Source organism: Lonchura striata, chromosome Z, assembly GCF_046129695.1.
Source record: "Lonchura striata isolate bLonStr1 chromosome Z, bLonStr1.mat, whole genome shotgun sequence".
Classification (NCBI taxonomy): Eukaryota; Metazoa; Chordata; class Aves; order Passeriformes; family Estrildidae; genus Lonchura; species Lonchura striata.
This window is the reverse complement of record NC_134642.1, coordinates 61,223,718-61,249,631: the sequence shown is the minus strand read 5'-3', so window position 1 is coordinate 61,249,631 and position 25,914 is coordinate 61,223,718. Positions and strand designations below refer to the sequence as shown.

The following is a 25,914-nucleotide window of genomic DNA, read 5'->3' as shown; positions in this document are numbered from 1 at the left end:
GAAATTGAAAGCAAAGGAGGAGAGAGGAATCAAAACAAACTCCCACCCAGTTTTAACATGCAGAATCAATGAATGAAAGCATAAAATAGCACTGCTTTGTGAGACAGTAAGAAAATAAGAGCTTGAAGAGTTCTAAGAGCTTGAAAATCTGCAGTTCCATGAACTAATTCAAACCTTCAGATTCAACAGGCAAATTTAGCTTGAGATCTTACTATGCTTGAAGACATTTTATACACTCTTTTCCACACTCCCTTTCTTGCCTTCTTTTGCCTCCCTGTAAGTCAGAATCTCAGAGTGGTCATTCTCCTCCAGATCCATGGTAGGGTAGGTACCAGCTGAAGAGTACAGCATATGTTGTTGGATGTGTTGTTAACTCTGGAAGCCTTGGGACTTGGAGGAATCTTGAAAAGTTACTGAAAATTTCCAAGTACCATCTGCCAAATTCCAAGTAACTCCTCCATGTTAGCTAAAGAAATACCTCCCATAGAGAAATAATGAGAAAGGGTGATTCAGCTTCTGGGAGGTGGAAGCTCCTATCAAAAGGAAGGAAGTATGGAGACAGTAAGGCAGGAGAAATATTTACTTTCCTTTTACTAGATGATTTGACTCACCACTGGAATTAATGTTCTTCTTGTGTGAAAGAAGGAAAGAACTAAGAAAATTAATGTTATTCCTGTATGACTAAGGAAAGAACTGCTAGTGGTATATAAAAATTCAAAAGTTTTTGTTTTTTTTTCCTAACTAGAAAGATATCCAATTTATGAACATCAGGTTTGGTTTTACATTCTCAACAGGAACAATCCAGAAAATCTCATGGAAAAAATGCTTGGATGAAAATTAGGTCCATAGCCCAAGAAACCACAACATGCAAATCTTCCCTCCCTTGCTGGACCTATATACCCTCAGTTTAAAGTCTTTTCAGTAATATGTTCTGAATTTATATTTGTTAAAAAAAAAAAAAAAAAAAAAAGGGAAGTTTTCACATGTTTTTATGTTTCATTGGAAAGGCTCTTTAAAAATCTAATCCATGTGGTGTTTTGAAGCCAAGATGCTGCCCTAGTAGCTGTGCATATGATTACTGATATGCTGCATATTCCTAAATAAAAGCTAGGGCAAGCTATTAAATATTCATGCAGATGGTGGAATTCAATAATTATACCCAAGCAGTGAGCTAAATATAAACAAAAGAATGAATAACCAGCCCAGAGAACAAGGAATTAAGTTATTTGTTCTGCCCTATGAGCTGCACATCATTTTTATAGATACTTTGTTCTGCAAAAAATGGGGTCTACCTGTTGGACAAAAGAAACTAGTGGTTGTAAGATAACAGTTTCCTAACCTCCCCAGTAACTGTGGCTGTACTTGGGAGTAGTTGATGAGGTGAACATGATGGGTACTATCTTCAGTTGCATTGTCTTGAACCTAGAATGTCATCCAACCCAAGAGACCACCTAAAACAGAACTTTCCAAAGAGACTCTTACTCAAAAAATTGTGAAAATGGCATGTCAAAGACATATATTCTAATCTTGTAAGAGAGAGAAGATGCCAGTGGAGATTTGAATATTTTTCTTACTCTCCTATGAAAGGTGCAGTTGATTTATACAACTCACCATTTATTGATGAAATGGAAGGAAGAGTCCTAATGAAAAATCACAAAATTTATTTTTGCTGCCCTCTGTATTTTTCTTTGGTTGTCTCTAGTTTGAACCTCAACATTTGTAATCAAGGAAAAGAAGGAGAAGAAAAAGAGTTACTGAAGAGGAGGTGCTCATGTGCTCTGCAATACTCAGGTACTGGTTACAGTCCTGCCTCGGTTTCAACTCTCACTCCCTTCCTTTGCCACAGTTACCACAGATATCTCTGGCCACGAAGTTCCTAGTGTGGGCCAAGAAGTTTTGTTTGGTTTGCTTTTTAAAACAGAGTGCAGTCAGTCTGTTCTTCCTTTAGTGGCACATCATCAACAATACTGGAAAGAGGGGGAGTGAGACACCGAAATTCTAGTTTTCAGCACAAAGTACGCAACTCCTATTTTATTTTACAGAAGATTTACAGTGTGTTTCCTGGTAATTATGAAAGTAAAAAACTGTAAGGATTTTTACATGTTATTCTGATGCCTCACATTTAAAACCATAAACAACAGTAAGGCTGTATAATGAAAAGCAGAGAATACAGAAAATAATCACAGAAAATAAACACAATGGCAAAACTAACAGATGTTACAGAGAAAAGCAATTTCCCTCTTAATTGAATTTTATTTTAAAAGCCTCACTGTATTAGGGAAACATAGACTAGTGGAATATCTTCAGGTTTTGCCAAAAAACTAAAAATAGTCCAACTAAAATTGAAGTCCTGTCACTGTAAACTTACCACAAATTCTCCTGCACGTTATAGAGTGAGGAAAAGTTAAAATGCATTCTTAAGATTCCTTATGCTTTACAAATCCACAGCTATGCTCAAATGTGAAATGTTAAAAAAAGGCTGGAATCCTTTTCAGAATAAAAGATTTCAAAGTAGGCTCTTTTTCCTTTAAAGAACACATATTGTCTTTTATATTTCTGGCTGTCTTGGAAAAGAAAAGAGTTGAACAGAGCACACACAAAGAACAGGTTTGAGATACTTATGTCAAATTCTCCCTAAAATACATGTATGCAACTTCAACTGCCATCACATACATACATAGCAGATGGCTGCAATCATCAGCTTACTTGCAGTGTATCTAATACCAGACCCTTCTACATATTTATTTCAGAAGCACCTACCAAGGAAGCAAAAATGAAACTTTTGTCTGCAGCTGCAAAGTGCCCATTTTAAGAAATCTGACTTTGACCATTTTTGATGACACTTGAAAGGTATGCTTACCCTGTCAAAAGACCCTTTCATGAAGAAAGGGCAACTCTAAAATGATAGTCCTGCTCTCTTGAGGAATAACTCAATACAATATTTAATGACATAAACTACTGATAAAGGCAGAAATGTTGTAGGTATTTTGTTCAATATTTTACTATGGCACTCAAAGTGAAGGAAAACTAATTTATGACAAAAGGAAAAATATTATGATAATGTGTTTTTGTCTTAAATAAATTAGTATTAGAACTGAAAAGAATTGAAATGGAATAGTGTATTTGTTTAGAGTTAATTGAGCACAAAAGGGAGCTGCAACCACTTACATAAAATACAATTCTGATCCATTGTACCAGAGCTGATATAGATTCCTAACTGCATTCCTCCACTCATGGTGCTTTCAAACCTCTATGAATTCCTGGTTACATACTGAAAAAAGGAAAGGTGTTTTGAAGGCACAAGGAGAATTGTAATGTATTAATTGGCAGGGAGTGTAATACACCTTTACAATCAACTCCTGTATAAAAGTGTAAACTGCTGTTGTTTTAGCCATACTTTGAATGCATACAAGTAAAAGGGCTTGTCCAAAAAGTAGTAACAAAACCAGAATTAGCAAAGTGCCACAATGACAAGTCTCTGTTTAGTGATTCAAATGTTTTATTCCTCTATGGTAATTGGAAGTCATCATGGGAGAATTAAAATACATTTCCATGAGTCTAAGTTTCACCCAGCATTTATCCTACAGAGATCCACATATATAGCCTCTCTCCAAATGGGAGAGTTTATGGAAGCTCAAAATGTGATCAGCAAAATTCATAAGGGAAAAATGTACTATGAGCGCTTGAGAGTAAAAGGAATTACCTCAGACTTGGTAATCTCAGAGTCACAAATTTCCGGTGTGCTGTGTTTTAGGAAAGTTTTACTTTGTCAGAACATTTTTCCTATTCTTACCTTTTTCCTGTGCATCTCTTTGAGCTATTGCTGAAGACAAGGTATGATGTGAATTTTACTGCTAGAGCTATTCTGTGTCTTCAGCCAGAGAGTTTTACAGCAGTCTTGGATGCATTCTGATCCAGGTTCATAGCCATAATCCCAAAAAGATCTTTCAGCTCTTAGGTAGATTAGCCATGCATTCAGAGCATGCAAAGACACCCAAATACTGAGATATGAGACTCACCTGTACACTCATGTTGTAGTCCTTTCCCATAGTATCCTTTTTCACAGATACATTCAAACTGGCCAGTGTGAGTGCCACATTTACAGCTTGCCATGATGTCACAGCAGTTTTCATTTGCCTCGCAGAGATATGAACAATGCAATGTATCTTCTTGGATATAGCTGCCAGAGGGCAGGTCTGAAATAGAATCAATTTATTAACAATGAATTAAAAAAAACCAAAAAAAAAAACCCAGAAGTAATGCCATAGTCGCACATTATACCATCAGTGAAACATTTGTTGAAAAACCTAGACTCCAGTTCTAAGTAGGAAAGATGGCAGTATGAAGCAGAGCCTTGCTATGCTTAACATGCAAAAGGTTGGTGTCCTTACTCCAGAAAAGGTCTCACTGAAATTCACAGTGCACTCAGATTTTCTCCTCATTTGAGTCTAACACTGCCAGAATGCAGTCTCACTCCCAACAGAAGCTGTTAAAACAGCTTTTCCCAGCTTTGGTGTATGCTGGATTTGGCATCAGAAGAACGTTTGTCATGGCACATAAAACCATTTGGTCGTATTATAAATAAAAAAACTTTGGCATATTCACATAGACCAATCCAACCTTACCTGGAACAAACAGGTTGGCAACAAAGCAGCAGAAAACCATATTTTACACCATTATTTAAAATAGTGTGATTTAAAAAATTATAGCAAATAAATTCAAATGGCTAATCTGATGCCTGTTCTAAGCCTCAATCAAACAGCATTGTCAAACAAATTTTTAGTCATGTGTTCTCACTTGCCTTTCTAAATCTACCCTATATTTTAGACAAAACTTTTATTTTAGAATATAGCACATGAAAAGAGGAATCACAGTCCAAACTCTCTTTCCACCTCTTCCTCTTTCCAGTTTTACTGTGCATATAAGGTCATAAACACAAACTACTGACTCTTACACAGAGGGATCTAGATTGGTTCTGAACAGGCTGTTGTTGCTGTGTGAGACACCCTAAAGCATTAAGTCTAGCTCTAAAGTGTACACTAGGTGCCTCTTGTACCTGACTACAAAGTTCACCCATTCAAGCACAAGATAGACTGGGCCAAGATCACAGTCTGCTCTTCACAGACAAAATGAAGAACTGAATGGATGTAAGTATGTATACACATCAGTGAAGAGAATTTTTCTCACATGCTGTTGGTGATAAGTTAAGCCAAATAAGGTTCTTCCTTTTAACTGAGGGAGAAACACCTTTGCTAGAAAGTATGAGAAAAGTAAAAAGGGAATCAACACTATATGAAGTGTAAATGCAAGACAGTACTGGAGAGCTTTCTATTCAGATTTCTCTGCTCCCTGTAGATTTTTGAGGTTAGGATATGAATACCTTCATGAAGAGCTCTGCGTGCCAGAGCTTCAAACTCAGTAAAACTGTGAAGAAGGTAACAGTGGTCTTCTTTTGGGTGGGATGCCATATCATTCAGTTCTCGGATATTCCCCTGCCATATGCCAAAGGTGAAGATCTCCACTCCAAGTTCACGCAAGGATGCTGCAATGGGTCTTGGGTCTCCCCCATTGGAATAGCCATCAGTAATGAGAAATATCACTTTTGTAGCATTTCCACGGGCATGCCGTAATATTTGCTGCAAGAGAAAATGAAATTGCACACCTCAGTGAAATGTTAACAGTGGTTGATCAGTACACTACTTCTTCCATGATGTAACTCCTTTCATTTGAATAAGGCCTTTGCAAGATCATCCACTATAACAAAGGTCAAACATCAGCGTGTAGAGTCTGTGGTTGAACAAGGCCAACCACTGAGTCACACCTTAGGTGGTCACAGTTTACACAAGAACAGAAATCATGACAGGATAAAAAATAAGACACTTTTCATGGTGATTGATTAAGTCACCCATGCATGAGATTCACAATGACTCTGACCAGAGCTTAAGTGACTTTGTTCAGACTGAAATTTAAATAGGTACTACAAACATTGAAAATCTAGTGCAAGACTCAAAATACAATCTAACATATTTTAATGTGATATTATGTTTTGATCCACTAAACTATAAACCCTACTGCTGATTTACTGTGAGGCTTCTCCTAACAAGTATTTGGACTGTTGGTTATTTTAAACCCAGCACAAAATTCCCCATTTGTCCCTGTTGAATGATGCTTTCCTCCCTTACAACAGTGTGCCAAGCTCACTTTAGATTGTCCATCATGGTCTCAAAAACTCCTGTAGTTCCTTCTACTCTGCTGCTCACTCTTCCTAGGACTTCACACGAAGCATGTATGATACTGCTCAGAACTTCCTGAGTGAGAACATGCCCCACAGATTCCTGCCCATTTTAGTCTTCCAGTCTGACAATGCACTACTCACTCTTCCTAATCATGGCCAGGTACTGTCCACAACCCTAAAGCAGGGGATTGTGAAGATATATTTTCTCCATTCTCTGGGAACTTAATAGAAAGAATTAGATGCAGACTTTCAATTTGGTAGCAGGCATATTATGAACATGTTTATTTCAATAATAGATTGTACCATGCTACAATTTGCAAAAGGCCACATTTAACAGACCTTTGAATGATACTCCAAAAGACATATCATTGTATGACAAGTAGGTAAATGTGATTAAGACTCTCTTAACAAACACAAAATCCAAAACCAGAGATCAACCAAGCTGAGCTGTTTTGTTACAAAATCTTTATGTAAGTTTTATGAAATAAAATAATCTGGCTTTCAGATCATCCAAAAGCGTATTAACTAGGCCAGCCTAAATAACCTGCAGAGTTTTTATACTCCTTCTCATTAAGCTGGGCAACATTTTAGGACAATTGGATTTTGATTTGTTAGTTCCCTGATTTCAGGTAGATACTATGAAAAAATAAGCACACACACTATAAATCAAAGCACATACCATTGGCACTGTGATCTGAGAGGCTGCCAAGCAATATTATGCTGTTTAGCTTCATTTTATTACTACTTGTTTGCAAAACCCAAAGGGAGTGAAACCAGATTGTCTTGCAGTCAAAAATACCCTTCACAAATCAAACTTATTGTTCCTCATATTGCATAGATTTTAAGTGGAAAACCAGAATGAAGTGGGAAAACAGAATGAAGTGGGAAACTAGAATGAAAAGAATCAGGAAGAAAAAGACAAGACAAAGGGCAACAAAGACAAACAGTAGGGGAAATGTGCAAATGCCTAATTTAAAATGCATTCTGAAACTGTTGCTCTAATACAAGTGACTGCAAGCAGAGATGCTAATGTTATTTATAATTAACATCTATGATTAACATATTTACCATTAACTATGCTATTTTAAAGCAGAATATAAACACCTTAAAATTCTATCCAAATTCTTAAGTATTCAGGCTGATATTCTCAACTCAGGATATTTGTCTAAAGCTATTTCAGTTAATATGGCCCTTTCTTGAAAAACAAGACAAGGAAAACATATGTTCCATCTATACTCACTTGGTGTTGGCAACTGTAGCATCTATGAGCCTTGAAAAAAGAAATTTCAATCTGCAAATCAGATAATAAGGGTGGAAAAATATATCCCAAATACATGCAAGTTGTGGAATGTGCATAACTGAGGAAGAAACCACAACTTACACAGGGTTAGGAGACATAATGGAGATTGCCAGTGCAATTCTCTGAAGATCTCACCTACAGACAGATTGCTCTAGTGGAATATTATTTCAACTCATGCTTGTAGCATAACATGGTCTGAAGGGGAAACAAAGCTTAATCTTGGAAGGATGGCAAAACACACTTTGTGGATGAAGGTAGTGGACAGCATTCCACATTGCCCTGGTTCTCCAGCAGTTAAAGATCATAATCAGCAGCAACCAAACTTCCACATTTTCCCTAAACACAGAGACATGTCTGTCTGCATGGCCAGTGAACAAATGAGCTTGAGCCCCAGTAGTCTAGACAGGACTACAAATATTTTAGGACTACAAATATCTTAGGACTATTTAATTCTGACTAGCAAATAAGCAGGAATTTTTATTTTACAAAATTAGACTGCTACAAATGCCCCCTGAAAGCTCTGAAACACAAAACCTCTATGACTTTCCATGCAATCAAGAAAGTCCCTGGTCCCATGAAAAATTGCTCAGCAAAACCTTTTAAAAGATGTGTGTTTGAGTAAGTGGAAAGCATCAGTAAAAGACCATCTTTGTGGAGCAAATTACTATTTTTGAGGGAAAAATACCTTAGCTGTGCCTTAGCTACACAACCCTCAGATAAGGCAAGAGCCAATATCTTTTCTGTCGTCTGCATTTCAAAGGGCAACCACCTCTTCAAGACAGCACTTCAGTCACACATACACGAATTGAGTCAACAGGTAAGACAGCATTAAGATATCTTTCTTCTACCCAGAAGACTTGAATATTCAGGCACTAGGGAAACTGAGTAGAGAAACAGACAAACAGACAAGATTGCTACATATTGCCCCTAGAAATCAAAACAAAACAAAGCGACTGACCAGCTTGGCCCTCATGTCTTGCAGCTGTAACTCTAGACACAGAATCCCTGCTGCACAAAAACAGAGGAAAACAACAAGCAAGGGAAAGAAACATGCAACGTGGAGCGGGGCAAGGAAGAGGTGGGAGAGAAGACAAAAGTCTATTTTGAAATAATTTGTGAATGTCCATTGGTCCACTTAGTACTTTGATTCTTTTTGTGAGGACAAGAGGACAGGCCACTATCCTGTCAGAACTGCTGACAATCCAAGTGTCAGTCCCCATTCCTCTTCTCTGCAATATTTGTGCAGCATTTCACCTAATTTTTGTTTTCTCCAAGCCTGACTTACCTCCCTCTATTCTGAGAAACCTCTCCCTTCTTCCCTCTCTGGAAAGCTGTTTTGAAAGCCATTTTTTTCCCAAACACAAAGTTTTAAATGTTTAAACATTTTAAAATATTTGTTCAACCCCTAAACCTGTTTAACCCCTAAACTTGTACATACTCACAAAGATTGTTTATCAGCCCCTGTCAACTTCATGGACTGTATCTACATAAACATGACGTTTTTTTCATTACAAGGCTTTGCAGTCCCTTCATAAATTGTCAGGTTCTTCAATAAATACAGTTTAAAAGCCCTCTAAATGGTACAAGTAAGTTTAAAGGATCCTGAGAACCTGCTTCTTTGACACGAATATCCACATCTGCTTCTGATTTTACCATCAAATGAAATGGAGCACCAGCCATAACTCAAATTACAGGGCTGAGTAGCCTGTTAAATTGAGAATTTAGCCCATTTGGGCACTACTATAAATTAATAGGGTATAAGTACAAACAAAAAAAACCAACTAGTGCTATTGATTATTGAATAGAAATTCATGGGGCCACTAGAAATACCTAGTCTTTTACCATTTCAGTAACTAGTTTCTTGTCTACACTTCTTTTAGAGGAGTAGTAGATCAGTAAGTTTCAGTAATCTTTCCAGATTTTAAATAAAACATTCTTTTAACATTAGCAAAAAGTTATTACCATCTGTATTGTGTTCAGTGAGTGTTTGGTGTGTACAAATATCTGGCAGTCTAACCAATTTTTTGTGCCAAAATAAAAGTCGTTAGAATTAAAAAATGAAGTCTTGTGCAACAAAAGAGTTATCATAGAAAAGTCTCCTCTAGAAGGTCACTACTGTAATGGAAAACTAAATCCTATCAGTACAGTGACAAAACCAGTTAAATTCTAACTTCTGCCTTTTTAACATTAACATGGAGTTTCTAATACAAAATTAGGAGATGAGCAGTATTGAAGGGCAAAGACTTCTTCAACCACTTGACAGCCACAGCAATGATGTTGTCAAAGGTTCCTTGTTACTGTCTCAACTACATCTTCTGCATGTAAGCCATAAACATATGAACTTAGGCCTAATTCCTGTCCTTACTCTCTCTTTTGATTTTAAAGAAGATTCTGATCATACAGAATGGCATATTAATATTTCTATCTAGAGGGAAACAAGTTGAAATGGTTTACCCTCTCTCACTTTACAGACCAAGCCTCCAACAACATCATAGAGCCCCGGGAGAACTTTGCCTTAAAATGCTTAAGTTGGAGCCTAACCCTCAAAATAACATTATCCAGCATTCAACATTATCCAGCATTCACTTCGCAGGAAAAGCACTACAAAACTTTCCACCAGAGAGCAATTCAGCTGTGCTACCCCAGAAGACCACTTACATTGGATTACTTTTCACTTTAGGAATGACATAAAACATACACACCAGGAGGTGAATTCTAATTATTAATTTTCCTAGACATCACTTATTCAATATAAAATAAATAATTTCCATTTTATAATATTATAGAATTAATTTAACTATCTATAATGTAACATATGTGTTGTTAAGCTTATATTAAAATGAGTAAATGTTAGTTTATTATGAAAACACTGCATAGATTTGGTCAATATATTCATAAGAATATTAAAACAGTACATCTTAATTTATCATAGGTGGCCTCAGAAGCAGATCAGTATTTCATTCACAAAGGGAAATGGCAATGCTAAGTCTCTTCACCAAGCTCAACTTCTGTTCCAAGGTTTCTTTGCTTTCACCTTTCCCACAGGTAAAAATGTCCAAATCTGACAGGAGATTTTATGTAAATAAATATTTTAGAAAGAAAAGAAAATAACCAGTACTGTGATCAAACATACTTTTGGTGAATCTGAGACATCACTGAATCCAGAGCACTCCTAAGGAATCTGGTCATCTCCCAAGTGTAATGCAAAGCTAGAGGGTAAAAAATGCAGCTCCCCTTAATAATGAAACTGCTGCCAGGTGAAGAATTGCTTGTACCTGGTAAGTGCATATTCTTCAAAAACCACTGACCTATGGAACCACATAATGCTGTTTCTGTGGGAATATCTGGAAAGCAACCAGCCCAATTGTGCAAGCTTTTACCAGTTCACCAGGCAGTCAGGTACGACTTTGCGGTTGCCCACCACCAGGAATCACCAGTCTCCCAGGACAGAAAGCATGCACAGAGGGAAGGAAATGTAAGGTAATGACTTTGGGAAAATTATTATCATATGTATAGTTTTTTTCTGGGAAAATCTATTAATATGTATGCAAATTATAGTATATAAACAGGAGCTTTTTCTGCACTCAGCATGCAAGGTATTTTGGAGGAGATATCCCCTCATGCATCCAATTGAATAACAAACTTCTTAGTTCTTAGTCTACTTCTTAGTGTTACTGTTATTCGTGCTAAAGAGTTTTGTTTTATCGATTTTGGGTACATAAAAGACCTGGCTACACCTCCTGAGCTCCCTCTCTAAAACAGCAAATATGGTGATTTCACCATATTTTCTTTCTGTCACTATACATTGCTATTTTCACTGTGCAAATCAAATGAATCTTATCCTCTCTTTAGGTTTCACAAAATGAACTAGAAGATGTTCTACAGTTAGAGGTTTTGGTTTTCCAACCTTTCCCACTCTTCTCTGCACTGCTACACAGGCTCTAGAGAATGAGCTGTTACCTATCTAGAAGAAACTATTATTGTAGCTTCCCTTTGATATTTCCCTAGCAATAAATGCAATCTTAATTCAGAGAAAATATGTATCTATAGAAATAATCTGGACATTTAAAATACCCAAATAGTTCTTTCAGTAACTGGAAGGCATAATCTGAGTAAATCTCACAACTATGTGAGACAGCCCCACTATATGGATGAAAGCACACAGGTGAAAAAGCCAGGCATGCTCATGGCCAGGAAATGTACTGACATGACATCTGAGCAAAGACTGACAGATCTAGGAATGTTCAGATGGGGCAAAAGAAAGTTTAAGGTCATCTTATCTATGCATATATATAAATACTAATGAGGGGGGTAGTAAAAAAGTTGTATACAGAATCTTCAAATTGGTAGCATGAGGCAAGAAGCACATAACCATGATTCTACTTAAAGAGAGAAAGCAACATTTCTGCTGCAAGAGTAATCAATCATTGAAACAGGTTTCTCAGAAAGTTTGTGGGTTGTCCATCCCTGGGTATATTCAAACATCAACTTAGATACAGTCCTGAGTAACCAGAATAAAAGACTAAACAGACCAAAATCATCACTGGCTTTACAATGACAGGAGCTATTACACAGAATTTTGACTCGCATAGTTGTGTTAGGACTGTTGGATCTGGTGATTTGAAATTGTGTGGCTTGCAGTTTTGAGCTCTGAACTAGAAAGAACAGAATGCACCTACTTTTTAGGAGACAATTAACATGCATATCCTTCAGCTTCTATCATTCTGAGGTCTTCTAAGGAGGACATTAAAAAACAGGGCATGTTATAAACATAGACATTTTCTGAGTTGTTGTGCTATATAATTTTAAACAACTTTATCAAGACTTTGCAAAGTTACTGGAGGCCTTTATATGCTGCCATGCTGCATGCTACACTCTGGTATCCTATCATTTGATAATAGATCTCAGTTTGATTTAAAAAATGAAAAATCCTAGTTTTCTTATCTGTGAGTAGTTTCCATCATTAATATAACAAAGATGTTATTTGATTTCTTTAGTACAGCTCTGGTCTTCTGCTAATCATAAAAATAGGGACTCTAAAATATTTTGCTAAATATGTAACTGATTTTTGTGTATCTTCAGACCAAGCAATCACATCACTATTGCCAACTATTTGTTTCTTTTGTGTTTGCTTTAAACATTTATTTCTTTAAATAAGCAGGGGAAAAGAAGAAAAGCTGAACAGAATAATTAATTCCAAAAGGACTAACACAATTCATGACCTGGCCCATCTACTGCCAGCTGTCACTGCTCAATTACCATCTGAATACTTTTTTTTTTTTCCTCCAGGGCTGCTAGAATTGAGCAACACTAACCCAAAGTTATCACTGATTAGAGACGTCCCAGACCAGCTGGGTGTGAAGGGGTGTTTGGGAAAGAAACCCATCTCTGCTTAACTGCTGGTACCACCCATCACCCATGCTTAGCAGAGTATGTTAAAACTCTTTACAGACTGCTGTTTACATTCAAGGAGGCTCTTGTCTTCCTGGTTGAGGTTGCCAGTGAGACCTTGAACCAGAAGGAGTATTATAATTTTAACAAGAGATTTCTTTCAGATTGTGCTAATGTCATAGAGAAGGAAACAGTTCCAAAATTAGGCAGGGTGCTGGTCCTACAAAGTACCTGTTGCTAAAAGCAATAGTGTTTTAATTTCCGCACCTAGAATAGTCAGAAAATTCTTAGCATCACAAACATGCAACTTCACCTGCAAAATCTGACTCACAGATGCCAGGAGCACACGGAACTGGGGGACAAATGGTAAAATATGTATCACAGAACATGCAAAATAAACATTCAGAAGTTTAATGCTGAGGCTTATGTCAGGAACTACTGCTAAATATGATGTATTTTGCTGTGTCTCTTGTAAGGTTAGGAAATAAATTAAAAGCTTATTTGTCCTGACTTCTTCAAAATTTTAATGCTGTGGATTTATTACTTCTCTCAGAACAAATCACTTAGCAGCTTTTCTGGTTTGTCTTCGTATCTCTGAAGTAAAGCATATGATAAGACTGATTTCTCTGTGAGGGTCATAACTTTTAAGGACTGGGGATCAGAAGGGCCTTATTGTCAGACCCTTCCAAAAAAGGGTCTGAGATGACAACAATAAATGGTTTCCTCATGAAAAGGAATCCCTATTCCTGAAACATTTAGGATGATATCATCCAGACACCACAGTGGTGAAATATTTCATTCATTGTATTGTTGGTTCAGATAATACATCCACAAGATTTGTTTTATTTTGTGCAGCAGTATCTACACCATGCTTCCGAATAATACGCTTCTGATTAGAGCAAAAGGCAAGGCACAATTTTGTAAGCATAAGCAGAAGAATTCCAAAGAACAGGTTTTCAACTAAAGAAAGCATTAATCCTGATTAGGCAGCCACAGATATTATGCTAAGCAGAGCACTTTTTGCCCATCCCAGCCAAAAGGTCAGAGAAAAATTAACTACTTAATAGTTTCTAAAGATAGGTATATTTCAGGCTTGGTCTAAGGGCAACAAACAATGTGCAGATGTGTATCTTGCCTCTGAACCGACCTTATTAATCTTGTGAACAATCCCTGTGCAAAGTTGGAGTATGCAGGACCAGCACTCTTCACAACATCACACTGATTAAACTGGAGATTTAGAACTGACACCAGTGATGTTTGACTTTCAGTTTGGTAATCCCTAGCTACCAGCTCTGCAATTGCAAAGATGGCCACAGAGGTAAACCAAGTTGACTTCAATTTTTTTTACCACCATATCTCCAACACAGACTTCCAAAGTCATGTCAAAACTCAGAGAGGCCCAACCAGTCACTTAGCTCTAGGTGACCTAAGCTATCATCAGCTATTTAGAGAATGATGCCAATGATAACCTAGAATCTCTACTCTCACAGAGAACATAGGAATAGAAATCCACAAACACATACTTGATAACCAGATAAGATACTTGATTCTGAATGTTCATCTGCTCAATGAGAGGCCACTACTTCTTTTCAAATAAAAAAAATGTAACCAAGTACATGGTAAGAAAAGATTTTTAATTCTTTAGCTTCATTAATTTGAAAATGAGATTCTGAATCTCAAAATGAATTGAAAAAAAAAGCAAATTTTCCTAGTGGGTAACAATGCTGCATCTTGTACTTTTGTGTTTTTCTCATGCAGAAGAAACAAAGCCACTGCTACCACTACTTATTTAAACAAGCATAAAATAGGCATTGGAACTGTTTATCCTAAACTGATACATTACTTACATTCTTTTGGGGGACATTTTAAAAAAAATATTTATTAACTATAACACAGCGCACGGGATTTGACATGCTGGTTGGACATTTGTTATGCTCCCCCAAAATCGCATTAGGTACAAACACCAGATTTCAAAGACCAGATTTCAGAAAATGTGTAACCTTACTCTGTATGTGACAAACCTTCCACTTGCATATACCTATACCTATACTGACTTGGATGTAGTGAAGATGAATTAAAAAACAAAAAAATATTACCTTTCTAATGCAACAATTATCTTTATAACACATAAGTCCCAAAGGCTTTCTCAGCTACTGCTTTGCCAGATTTTTTAGAATTGACTTGTCTGAGCCTGTCTGAGTACTATTTCTGACTTCTGCTTAATAGTAGTGCACACCTACAACTTCCACTTCAATTATGAAGAGAAATTGTTCCCATTTTACTTCCACTGAAAGACAGAAATAAGACTATCAACACATTTCCACATGTAATAGTTTAAATAATTCTTATTTTTGTCTTTTTTTTTTAGATCACCAAAACCAATGCAGGTTCAGGATGTTTAAACTGTCCATCAATAAATATGCTGGCGTAGGTGTGACTGTGACTCTCAGCTGCTAAAACAAGAGCCCATTAAACTTTCATTATTGCCTGATGACCCCTCAGCTCTATTTCAAAATCCATCTGGTAACAAATGCACATCCTTCCTACAAAACATAATTGGGTGCTGTTAGCAGGTGTTATCTCTCAAGATCAGAAGCTTCAATATAGTTGCCTACAGGTCTCTCAACACTTTTCACCTTTGAGATCTTCTGGCTTTAGTTGCATCCCTTAAGCATCAGGAGCAACACTTGCTTTAACCTGTTTGTATTTTCAATTCTGCTTTGGTTCTTTCTTGCTGTCACAACAGCTCTGTAGCTTTCCATAATGTAATAAGCAATCTGCTTAACATAAGCTGCATGTAGTTTGTGCTGTCCCACCAACTTATGCTGTGAAAAACTGAAGCCAAAGAGTTTTGAATTAATGAGCTCAGTTTCTTCTCCTTTCTAAGACTGTTTGCATGTGTCTTAAAAGAAAGACTCCGAAATGAGCACTTGCTAGCTCAAGCATAGCACAAAATCACAAACAGGGATGGCAAACCCAAACATGAATAGAAGTTCAGCCATTCTCATCAGGATTCCGTCTCTTGCCACTGTCTCTTACGGTATATGCAGCATATTTCCGTGAATGACAGAGAATTTATCTTTAATAGGCGGGGTAGCAATGTCAAAGCGTGGTCGACATGGCAAAAGTTAGTAAAGGACAGCTTTGACAAAACACAGAAACTCTGCAATAAACTTATCTGCAAAGTACCTTTGGATAGGATGCAAAGCTGCAGTGTTAAGGAGAACTCTCTTATGTTTTCAAAGAAGATGGATGTTGTGTGGTTGTTGTAACAGCCTGTCAAACCACACAGGTCTGCTTTTAGGATGATATTTTGCTCCACAGGTTCTGAGACAGCTACTGCTATGTAAATCTTGCTCCTGTTCACTCATGTTCCCAGGTCAGACAGTAACTGGCCTGATGCCTTTGCAGAATTCACTTATCTTTCTGCCTGTGTGGTTTCAGTGGAACTGTCACAAATGTAAATTAATGACTTTGAGACCTACCAAAGAAGAGTGCTACACGACACTTTAAGTACTGGGTTTATTCTAACAGTGGACTTTCCTTCATTTTCTATTACTATAACACAGAGACTTTGTAACGCTTTGCAGATACTTTTGAGTTTGGAAAAGTAGCAGAGAATTCTGGTCAGAACCATAAGGAATCCCAGGTTAAAGTGTAAAAGAAAAAGAACAATTCAAAAAAGAGACATTTTAGAAAAGTGAAAGAATAAATAATTATGGTTGTACCAAAAGACAGTTAAAAACATAAAGCAGCAGACTAAGAGTCCAGAGGGAATAGCAGTTTTATAATACTTTAAAAACTTTCTAGATTTATTCCAACAGTAGTATTTTAAATTTAGAACAGTCATTTTCTAAAGAGTGTCTAGAAAGGAGAGAATTCTCTGAAGACGTTAATGTTAATTTGTCTGACATGAAGAAATCATACAGAAGAAAATCACAGTACAGTATCTTTTACCAAGAGCTAGTAAACAGACCGGAATTTAACCTCGTCATTCTATCTTAATTTTCCCTGTCACCATGCGAATATTTTTCTTCCCACATTCTTATAAGAACACAGTGTAAAATGACAGTCATGCTGTTGCAGCCACAAAGTTTAGCTGGGCTTAAGGAACTAAGTTGTAGGTTTCTGAAGGATTTTTTTGTTTATTCCACTTTGAAGATATCATTAGTCAAGATTTCGTATCAAGACGACAGATGGTATTTCGTAAGCTTATATTTTGTTTTTAATGGTTATTTTTAACTTGTATCATTAACTTTTTCACACAACACCCCTGGGATGGATATATATTGAAACATGGCTTCACAGTGGAAGATCTAATACAGGGATGTGTTTTACTAAAGCAGGTTTGGCATGTGCAGCCCTGAGCACATTTTAAGTGAACTTGCTTTCTCCTGCCAAAAAGTGAAGAGATTAATCTCTGCCAATTTCACATGCCCAGCAGTGATGCACCTCTTGCAATCTCAGTCCTCAGCTCCAAATGAGAATGTGTGTTTCAAGACAAGTGCACTCGAATGCTCTGCTACAGGACACTACCAGAAATTAGATTAAAAAAAAAAAAATTTAAGAATCACAAATGAGACTTGATTTGGTGGCTGTTCCTGAACACAGAGGCCCAATGACAAGGAAGATCCAGGCCTAGCCTCATAAAAAAAAGCTTCCCGAGTAAACTGGCTGTCTCTTAACCATCAACTGGGACATCTCCCTAGTATGACCAAGTGCCAACACTTGTCCAAAGGCTGCCTAGACCAAATTTCTGCTATGGGTCTGTATGACAGCATGAAAAGTGATTGTGTTATGGTGTCTGGAAATGTCCCTACTTATTGGCATACTGTATGCAGCTTAAGGGGACCTTTGTAAGTCATCAGCAATTAAAACAGACACCTGGCAACAGTACGTAGGTAGGTCTGACAGCAAGCGGGCACTCAAGTCCTGCTGCCATGAAACCAGGCAGGCACTTCAGATGCCAGACTTGACTCATATGTATCACTTCTGAAATTGAGACACAGGCTCCATGTCCCTACAAAGAAGGAATTTCACACATTTGTTTGCAAGGGCAGCAGAAAACATGGGAGTCGCAGGTGCAGACAGCACGGGAAGATAGCGACTAATTGCTCTGACCAGACTATTCTGCATCCCACACCACACCATTCCACGCCCCACCACACAGCCCTACACTCCTTGTCGCGGAACCCCCTCGAACAACGCAGAGATCCACATTCCCACTCCACGCACAGCACAGCGCAGCGCGCCGTACACCCCACGCGCTACCGCGACCCGCGTCGCCGCGCCTTCCCTCGATGCCGAGACCTCGCCCTGCCACTGCGCACCCCGCACCGCACCGGCGCTGCGCCTCCCAGCGCACCGCGGCAGCGCATCCCCCGCGCCGCGGAGCCGCGCACCCCGCGCAGCGCCCGCCCGCCGCCCCGTCTCACCGCCGCCTGCTGGAAGGCGCCCTTGGTGTAGGTGCCGCCGCCGCGGTAGGCGATGGCGGGGATCTCGCGTCCCAGCAGGGCGCACTTGTGCTGCTGCGGCCGCCGCCGCGAGATGTAGTCCACGCGTGGCACCACGTTGCTGCGCGAGGAGAAGGTGACGATGGCGACGCGCGTGGCCGCGGGCACCACGGGGAAGTCGGAGAGCAGCTTCTTGACGAAGCGCAGCTCGCTGAGGAAGTTGGCCGAACCCACGCTCGACGACTCGTCCACCAGGAACACCAGCTCCAGCCGCCCGCTGCGCGCCCGCAGACGCCGCACCTGGCGCTTGAAGGCGCGCCCCAGCTTCTCCACTTTGCTCTCCGTCGTGTCGGGCAGCGGCGGCGCCTCCAGCGATGGCGACGCGAAAGTTGGGGCGCGGAGGAGGACGCCCGGCTGGCTGCCCGGCTGGCTGCCCGCCCGGCCCTGCGGCGCCGACGGCGACAGGGACAGCGACAGTCCCCCCCAGCAGCACAGAGCCACCAGGGGCCACATGGCGTGGCGGCGGGCGCGGGAGGCGCCGGCAGCTGCGGGAGAAGAGCTGCTGGTGGCCCCCTGACGCCCCACCTCTTCCCTACTCGGAGCCGCGTCCGGCCTGCCTCTCTGTCTCCCCACCGGCCTCCCCGCAGGTATCTGCGCTCTTTAATCCCCCGCGGCTGAGGCGCTGCCCCTCGCACGCCCCTCTCTCCGTTTTCCCCTCCTCGCCTTTCGGCAACGTTCTCCCCCCGTCCCTCCCCGCCTCCCGCCGCCCCGTCCCGCCCCGATGGGTCCCACTCGGCTGGCGGGGGCCAGCCCGACAGCGGGGCGGGTGGCGGTCGCTGGAAACGCGCCGAGCAGAAGTGAAGGGGGTCGGAAAGGCAGGACCCCCCGAAAAGTGAGGAGAGCCTTTTCCGCTCCCTCGCCGCACGGGTTGGAGCTGCTACTCGCGGGAACGGAGTGAGGGCTTACACTGACACGTGCTAAATTAATCGTGGTTAATTTAGCCCTTTGTTTTGCAGGGAGGATGCGCTTGCGGGTGGGAGGTTTGAAGGGTCCATATGCTCTGGTCTCGCTCCTGGCTCTGTCACAGTCTCCCTCTCTCGTTCAAGGGCACACTTCAGCAGCCTGAGGACTCAGTTTTTCAACTTTCAAGAGGTAGCAATACTTTATTTATGTACATCTCACATCACACAGCGAGGTGTCCAGATACGTGGCGTGAGTGTCCACAAGGGTGTGTGAATAAAAGACAGGGATAGCACTTGCATATGTACATCAATGTGTGTTTGCAAACAATATACACTCATGTAGCAACAGTGACAATAAGCTGTGCATGTTATGAAAAATTCCTGGTTGCTAACTGTGACATTAGAAGCCATTTCTACAAAGAGGTCCTGTGCTGTCTTGATGTCTGTGAATCACTTTAGGAGAGAGATACACTCACGAAGAGGCCTCCTGCCAAATTCAGAACCCACTACCTTTCAACCAATCTCAGTACAGATTTAATTCTCAAGAATATTATGAGTCGAGAACTTGGGTTTATTTTAGCCATTGGTTTCAAATTAAACAGTTTTCTCCTTAATCAACTGCATTTCCAGGAGTAACTTACTCTTCAAAAAATTTCCCTGGGACAGATTAGCCGTGTAAACCTGTTGATTGCAACTTTTGGCATTTTGTTGATATTTTCCTTCTTTTGCACATTTTCTACTCCTCTTGAGTTTGCTGCTGTTGATATATCACTGTGCAATGAATGGAATACACACTATATTGGTATGTTTGCAAGTTCAGCCCCACATTTACATTTGGTTGAATTACACATTTCTTACACATTGAGGCTCTTAGCTGGTAGAAAATTGATCTGGTACTGTCCTTTTGACTTCCCAGCAATACTCAAATTTCACTACAAATGACAAGAGACTAAGTAACAGAAAACATTACTTAATTAGGAAAATAATGCATCTGCTATACACATCCAACATGTTTTTACATATTTTACATTTATGGAATAGTGCAAGTCCTTCACAAAAATCTGCAACTCGGTGCTTGAAGAGAATATAGAAATATTACAGAGGCATCTTACAGAGGCATATGTGGAGAACAGTTCTGGTACTGAAGGATGTGCTATGTGATGGACTGATCATTTTCTGTTCAGATTATAGTGAAATGAAACAGACAACATCATACTTGGGTTACTATGAGACCTTTTTGTCATGAAAGGGTAGCTGAAAATTGCTACAACCACTGAAGTCCTCAGCAATTGGTCTTTAGAAGATTAAAGAAATTATGCCCTAACTGCATCACTGTGGTCACACCATACCACTAGTATACCTAGTCTTATCATCTATATTGCATTAGGCTGTAAGACTGTGTTGGTGTTAGCACAAACCAGAATAAAAGAATGGAGAAGTATAGGCAAGATGAGTCTGGTATCTCAAGGTGCTCCTAACCAAAGAGGATTATTGCAGTTACGATGTTCTGCTATTACTCCTGAGTTTTCAAATCATAAAAAGTACTTTAGTCTGGGTTAGCTTGTTGGAAAGCTAACTGTCTCACCCATATTTACATAATCCCAGATTCATATTTATAAATGCCACACATTTTAGGGCTCAGAAGCAGAGAAAAAGACGATGTACTGAAAACACTTTTAGCAAAGGAAGAACAATTCATGTCAATGGCCAGTTGCCAGTGTGCAATCAGGTATGACTAATGGTGAAAACACAGTAGTTAGTTTCAGTCTTGGTGATCTCATCAGAATTAGGAATGCAAAAAATAACAAGGCAGTTCTAAATTAATCCTTGATTCACGTACAATCTGCAAAAGCATGTATTTTCTTAAGTCACACAGGCCCTCCAGTCGTGCTGCACAGAAGCTCTTACTGGTTTAACAAAAATAAACATGTGTACAGGGCTGCAGAGTGAACTCATCAATGCAAGATGTAAATATGTCTATCACACAGGGAGTTTGCAATAGTAGAGGAATAAAGAAGTGAACAGCTAAACTTTGACTATGGATGCAAGACTGAGACACTAGCATAGTACCAATGTGAAACAAAAACCAGGAGAATTTGAATGGTGAGGGGAATTATCAGTCTATGGATAATTAGTGTGCAAAAGGTTTTGAAAAGAATCAGTGGCCTATATTTAGTGAATAATTCTCCTAATATATTTTCCCTGTATATAACACAGGTACCTCTCTTTACATTCATTGACTTTCAATCTATTTGTGCAGAGAGGAGGCACTAAAACATTACAAGATATTGAAAAGTTAGCATCAGAATCTGTAGTAAAGGAAATCTAATGGTATGAGGGAAAGAGTGAGGGCGGGCAAAGAATTAACTGTGCTTCTGATATGATTTAACAAACACTAGAATAATTTCTGGAATAAACTGAAAATTAAAAGCTTGAACTCAGCATGCAAAATCCTCAAGAAGGTATTTTATCCATGAGGCTGTACTTGCAAAAGAAAGAGTTGTCTTGCAGATGGTGAAGGTCATGTATGTATGTGTAAACAGCAAGCATTCTGTTCACTATCTGTTCACTAAGCTTTTTTGAAAGCAACATTTCCAGGGAAAAGCTCTGTTGTAATGAAATTGCCTTCTCCAAACCTGCCTGCCAGCTTTTTACAAATCCTTTCCATGTTGGGTTGCTTAAGCCCTCTTCTTTTGATGGTCTTTTCCCTGTTGTATTCATGCATATTATTTGTGCTTTGGTTCATACTGATCTGTAGCAGATGGAGAGGTGGAGAGCAGAAGGAGTTTTTTCCCACTTTAAGTGTCCCTGAAGGTCAAAATATCTGCTCTGGGTTTCATTACTGGAAAAGAAAATGCAGGTTTAATGTGGCTTCTGATTACATGGTACCTAAGAAGGTGGTGCTGGACTGTGACTCTATTCCATTACAAAACAGCAGGTAATAATAATAAAAAAAAAATTAGATCTTGTGAATAAACTGTCTTTGTCATGTGACAGAAGAGGGCTGACTGGTCCTGAAAAGAAAAGCTTAAAAGCAGCGCTTCAGCTGCTTTTACGATCAGATTACTGTATCTCTTTAATTGCCTTATTAAAATCCACAGACTTGGTGAATTCCAGTAATTCTTTACTGTCTCCTCACAAGATCATATGGTCATTTAACACCACTCTGATTACTAAACAAAAGGGAAATCTTTACCCCCAGTTAAAAACCCTTCTGCAAACAAACAGTCTGAGGATTGCTGTCCTTTAGCCAAATAGCTTTTTGCTTGAATTACTCAATGAAACATGGCCAAGCATCTTTCCAAATATGGAGAAGAAAAGCATTGTGTTCCCCCCCTTCATGTTCCCCAAATACAGCTGGACAGAGCACATCCTTGCACTCAGCCCACACAGTATTTGTGCCTGCAGAGACAGCACCACAATATCACATACCCTACAATTTTTGAGGGAATGCAGGTCATTTTTGTTTTTACAGTAAGGATGTTCTGCTAGCAGCTTTGTGCCACAGTGGAAATCCAGCTGCAACTGAAATGTTAGGTCTTCTGCAGGAATTTTACAACATTCTAGATTTTAGCTAAACTAGAGATAAAATGACAGCTCAACACAAATCGGAACCTGATGTTAGTTAAGCTTGTTTTAAGACTCTCTTTGTGCTCAAGCACGCAGTGCCCATCTGAGGAAACCTAACACAATATGTAGCTAGCAGAGCTAGTCTTTTTTTCTTCCCTTTAACCTTTGCCAGGGTACAGGATTACTCTGCTATCCACTTCCTTTTGCAGGTGTCAGGCAGTATTTCAGCAGGGGATGTTTAAGGAACTGTATGAGGAGGAAAGCTTTCAAGAATAGCATTTTCAGAGTAGGGGTAAAAATACTTTCAATCTCAGAAAATGATCTCTGAAATCTGCCACCAGGGAGACATTAATACAGTATGAGAGTAGTGCCAGGCCCTGGTAGGTTATATCCAACTTTCATAGTTCAAATGAAAGCAGCAGAGCTGGTCTAGGAAAGGGGGAGAAAGAAAGGGCTTTGGGAAGTTACTTTATCCTCTTTCTTCCTGTGCCCTTTAGGAGAAAGGACACGTCCAGCTCCTGAGTCCTGGGATGTGTGTCTTCTGCTCTTGGCTGAGAAGCTGCACCTCCCAGTGCTGCAGTGCCTTACCTGCTTGTAGCTTCATTCATTGCCCCCAGACTGTAGCAAAGATCAAGCACGACTGCAGTCTTGCTGCAAAGCAGGGCCTGCTCTTGGAAGCTCCCTATGTTAGAATGCACTGGTGGAACATGCTGTCTCAGCATGTTTTTTTTTAGTGGTAATAGTGGAAGGACAGTGGAGGAGAGCATTATACAGGACGTATTGTGCATTCAGTACTGAGGAGCCAAAGCTAGGCTATCAGGATCTTAGTCATAAAGTCTGAGTTGATTTTTTGGCCACTTTAGGCCTCAGTCGTAAACAGAACATATGAAAGAAACAAAGAATTTTCTATAAATATAAGAATATTCTCGAGAAGGCAGAATAAAAGGAGATTAAGCTCTTAAATTATCACTTTTTTATCATTAAAAGTTAGGAGACATACTTTACAATCTTTTAAAATACCAGTAATTCACTGGCTGTAATTATTTTAAGATAAATTTTCCAGGGCTAGAAACTTGAAGTCCAGACTTCCCACATAAATACTGTTTAAACACACACAAATTGAAGACAGTAATTTTTTATTTACACACACAAAAATCCCATTGACACCTCTGGGAGTTCTGACACAGACTGAAGAGAATACATAGTACTTGAATGAGAGCAAAATATCTGTCCAGATGACTTTGGAAAAAGATTATAATGTAGGAGGAGAAGTGTCAGTCTGCCAAAAGTTGCTCCTTTCAGGCAGAGGTTTGTGCGGTTTAGTCTTCAGCAGAGCAAATAAGCATTTGTAGGAGCCAAATAATGGGTTATTAGTTCAAGCTATAAAAAAGAAAAAACAAGATTTGTATTGCTTCTCAGTATTCAGACAATGATGAAGTTTAGTTATAAGAATTTGTTTTCACTGGTGGACAAGCCCAATACACAATAAGGATATCATATGGCTAGCTTCCAAGATGAAAAAAAGGTAGGCAAAATCAAAACATCTGCTGGTCTCTGTTTGCACAGCAGATGTTCACTACACTTCCAAGTTAAGATCTTCAGAATTCATGAAGCATACTTTATCCATAAGCACACAGTCAGTCTGTCTTTGGCCTATAACATTCCTATGAAACTGAGTACATTTTGCCATATTCTACACCCTGAAGTATGTGCTGTATGATTTTTGAAAGATCCAGGCAAACACTGAATGTGAAAAAACCATGGAAGGCACCTTTGATCATATTCTAGGTAACCTGAGATTCTGAAAACGCCAGTGGGGCAGGACAAAGATATAGACAGTCTGTAGGGTGAAGCTTGTTTATGGCATTTTTTGATCCTGAATGAGTTGATACAATTGAAAAATAGGCTTGGTAGGCAACTATTCCAAGTTGCTTTTTCAAAACTTGCTGTGTATTTTAGCCTTGAAGTACAAATGCCCTGTCAGTCTTTCACTCTGCTGACTTACAGCATGGAGGTACTGCTGATTGTGCATGTTTCTTTCTCAAGATGTTTTGCACTAACTGATCAGAGTGGTGTTCTGGGATAATGAGGGTAAATTTCTAAACTCTCTTTGCTATGTCAAACAGGCTCCAAAGCATCCAAGAAGTGGCCTTCACAAACATGACTGGAAACTACTTTTCTGAATGAGTTGTGCAATTTCATAATTTCCGGAGGTAATGAAGTTTTAAGGAGTAAGAGGAAGAAGGTTGGGGCATGTAGAGCAGTTCTTCCCAATTGCAACTGAAACTCACAAGCAGGAGAAGTGTGATTTTTCTCTGTGGTTAAAGAAAGGACTCCCATTTCGAGGCATACAGCTACCTTATTAAAATTCACACAACTTCTAGTATTGCATATGAATATGAAGTATTTTGGATGTGCATTTATGTTACTATGATGAAAATGCTGCTCTCAGACAAGAAATTATCTACAGCTTGGTGGAGACAGTTGGAAAGAGGTGTGATGGTGTCCTGGTTAGAGAGTTGTGAGTGCCTTTGCCTGGGGAAGCTATGTGGATGTGGATGTGGATGGCCTACGCACGTCATCATGGTTTTGTTCCTGGTGATGAACACCTTTTTGTGGATATAACACCTTCTCTTCTTGTATACTTTTGCTGTTGTTATGGCGCATGTCTTATTTCACTCTTTTGTGCTTTCTATAAATCATTACCTCAACCCATTGTCTCTGCTTTTGTTCCTCTCTTTACCAGAAGGTGTAGGGGAAAGGAGACTGCCTTACTTGGGGTTTAATTTCCAGCTAGTGTTAAAAACAACACAGAAAAGGGAATAGGATAATTAATACATTATGAGGAAAAGCAGAGGTGATGAACAGAGAGAGACTTCACTATCATTTCTAATTAAAAAATTATATGGTATTGAATATGTTGGGACGTCTCTTAAAAGGAATGCTTCACACACCAGTGTAGTCAAGCACTTGAACTCTGAGCTATATAGTAATTCAGAGGAC

The 25,914-nt window shown here is 39.4% G+C and overlaps 1 protein-coding gene and 1 long non-coding RNA gene across 2 annotated transcripts in view; one reads left to right on the top strand and one right to left on the bottom strand.

The window, feature by feature from the left end:
- SVEP1 (sushi, von Willebrand factor type A, EGF and pentraxin domain containing 1) overlaps nucleotides 1-18,907 on the bottom strand; it is a 117,475-nt gene extending 98,568 nt beyond the window's left edge. Inside the window, exons 1-3 of the mRNA XM_021525012.3 lie at nucleotides 18,362-18,907; nucleotides 5,381-5,636; nucleotides 4,020-4,196 (exon numbers count right to left, since the gene is read on the bottom strand). Coding sequence (XP_021380687.2) covers nucleotides 4,020-4,196; nucleotides 5,381-5,636; nucleotides 18,362-18,892 — 964 coding nt within the window. The 5' untranslated portion in view covers nucleotides 18,893-18,907. The remainder of the gene's footprint in view (nucleotides 1-4,019; nucleotides 4,197-5,380; nucleotides 5,637-18,361) is intronic.
- LOC110467750 (uncharacterized) lies at nucleotides 18,784-25,626 on the top strand. The gene is made up of 3 exons (XR_002464908.3): nucleotides 18,784-19,026; nucleotides 19,396-19,531; nucleotides 25,038-25,626. It is a non-coding gene; the product is annotated as an uncharacterized LOC110467750 (long non-coding RNA).
- Nucleotides 25,627-25,914: the final 288 nt, after the last annotated feature.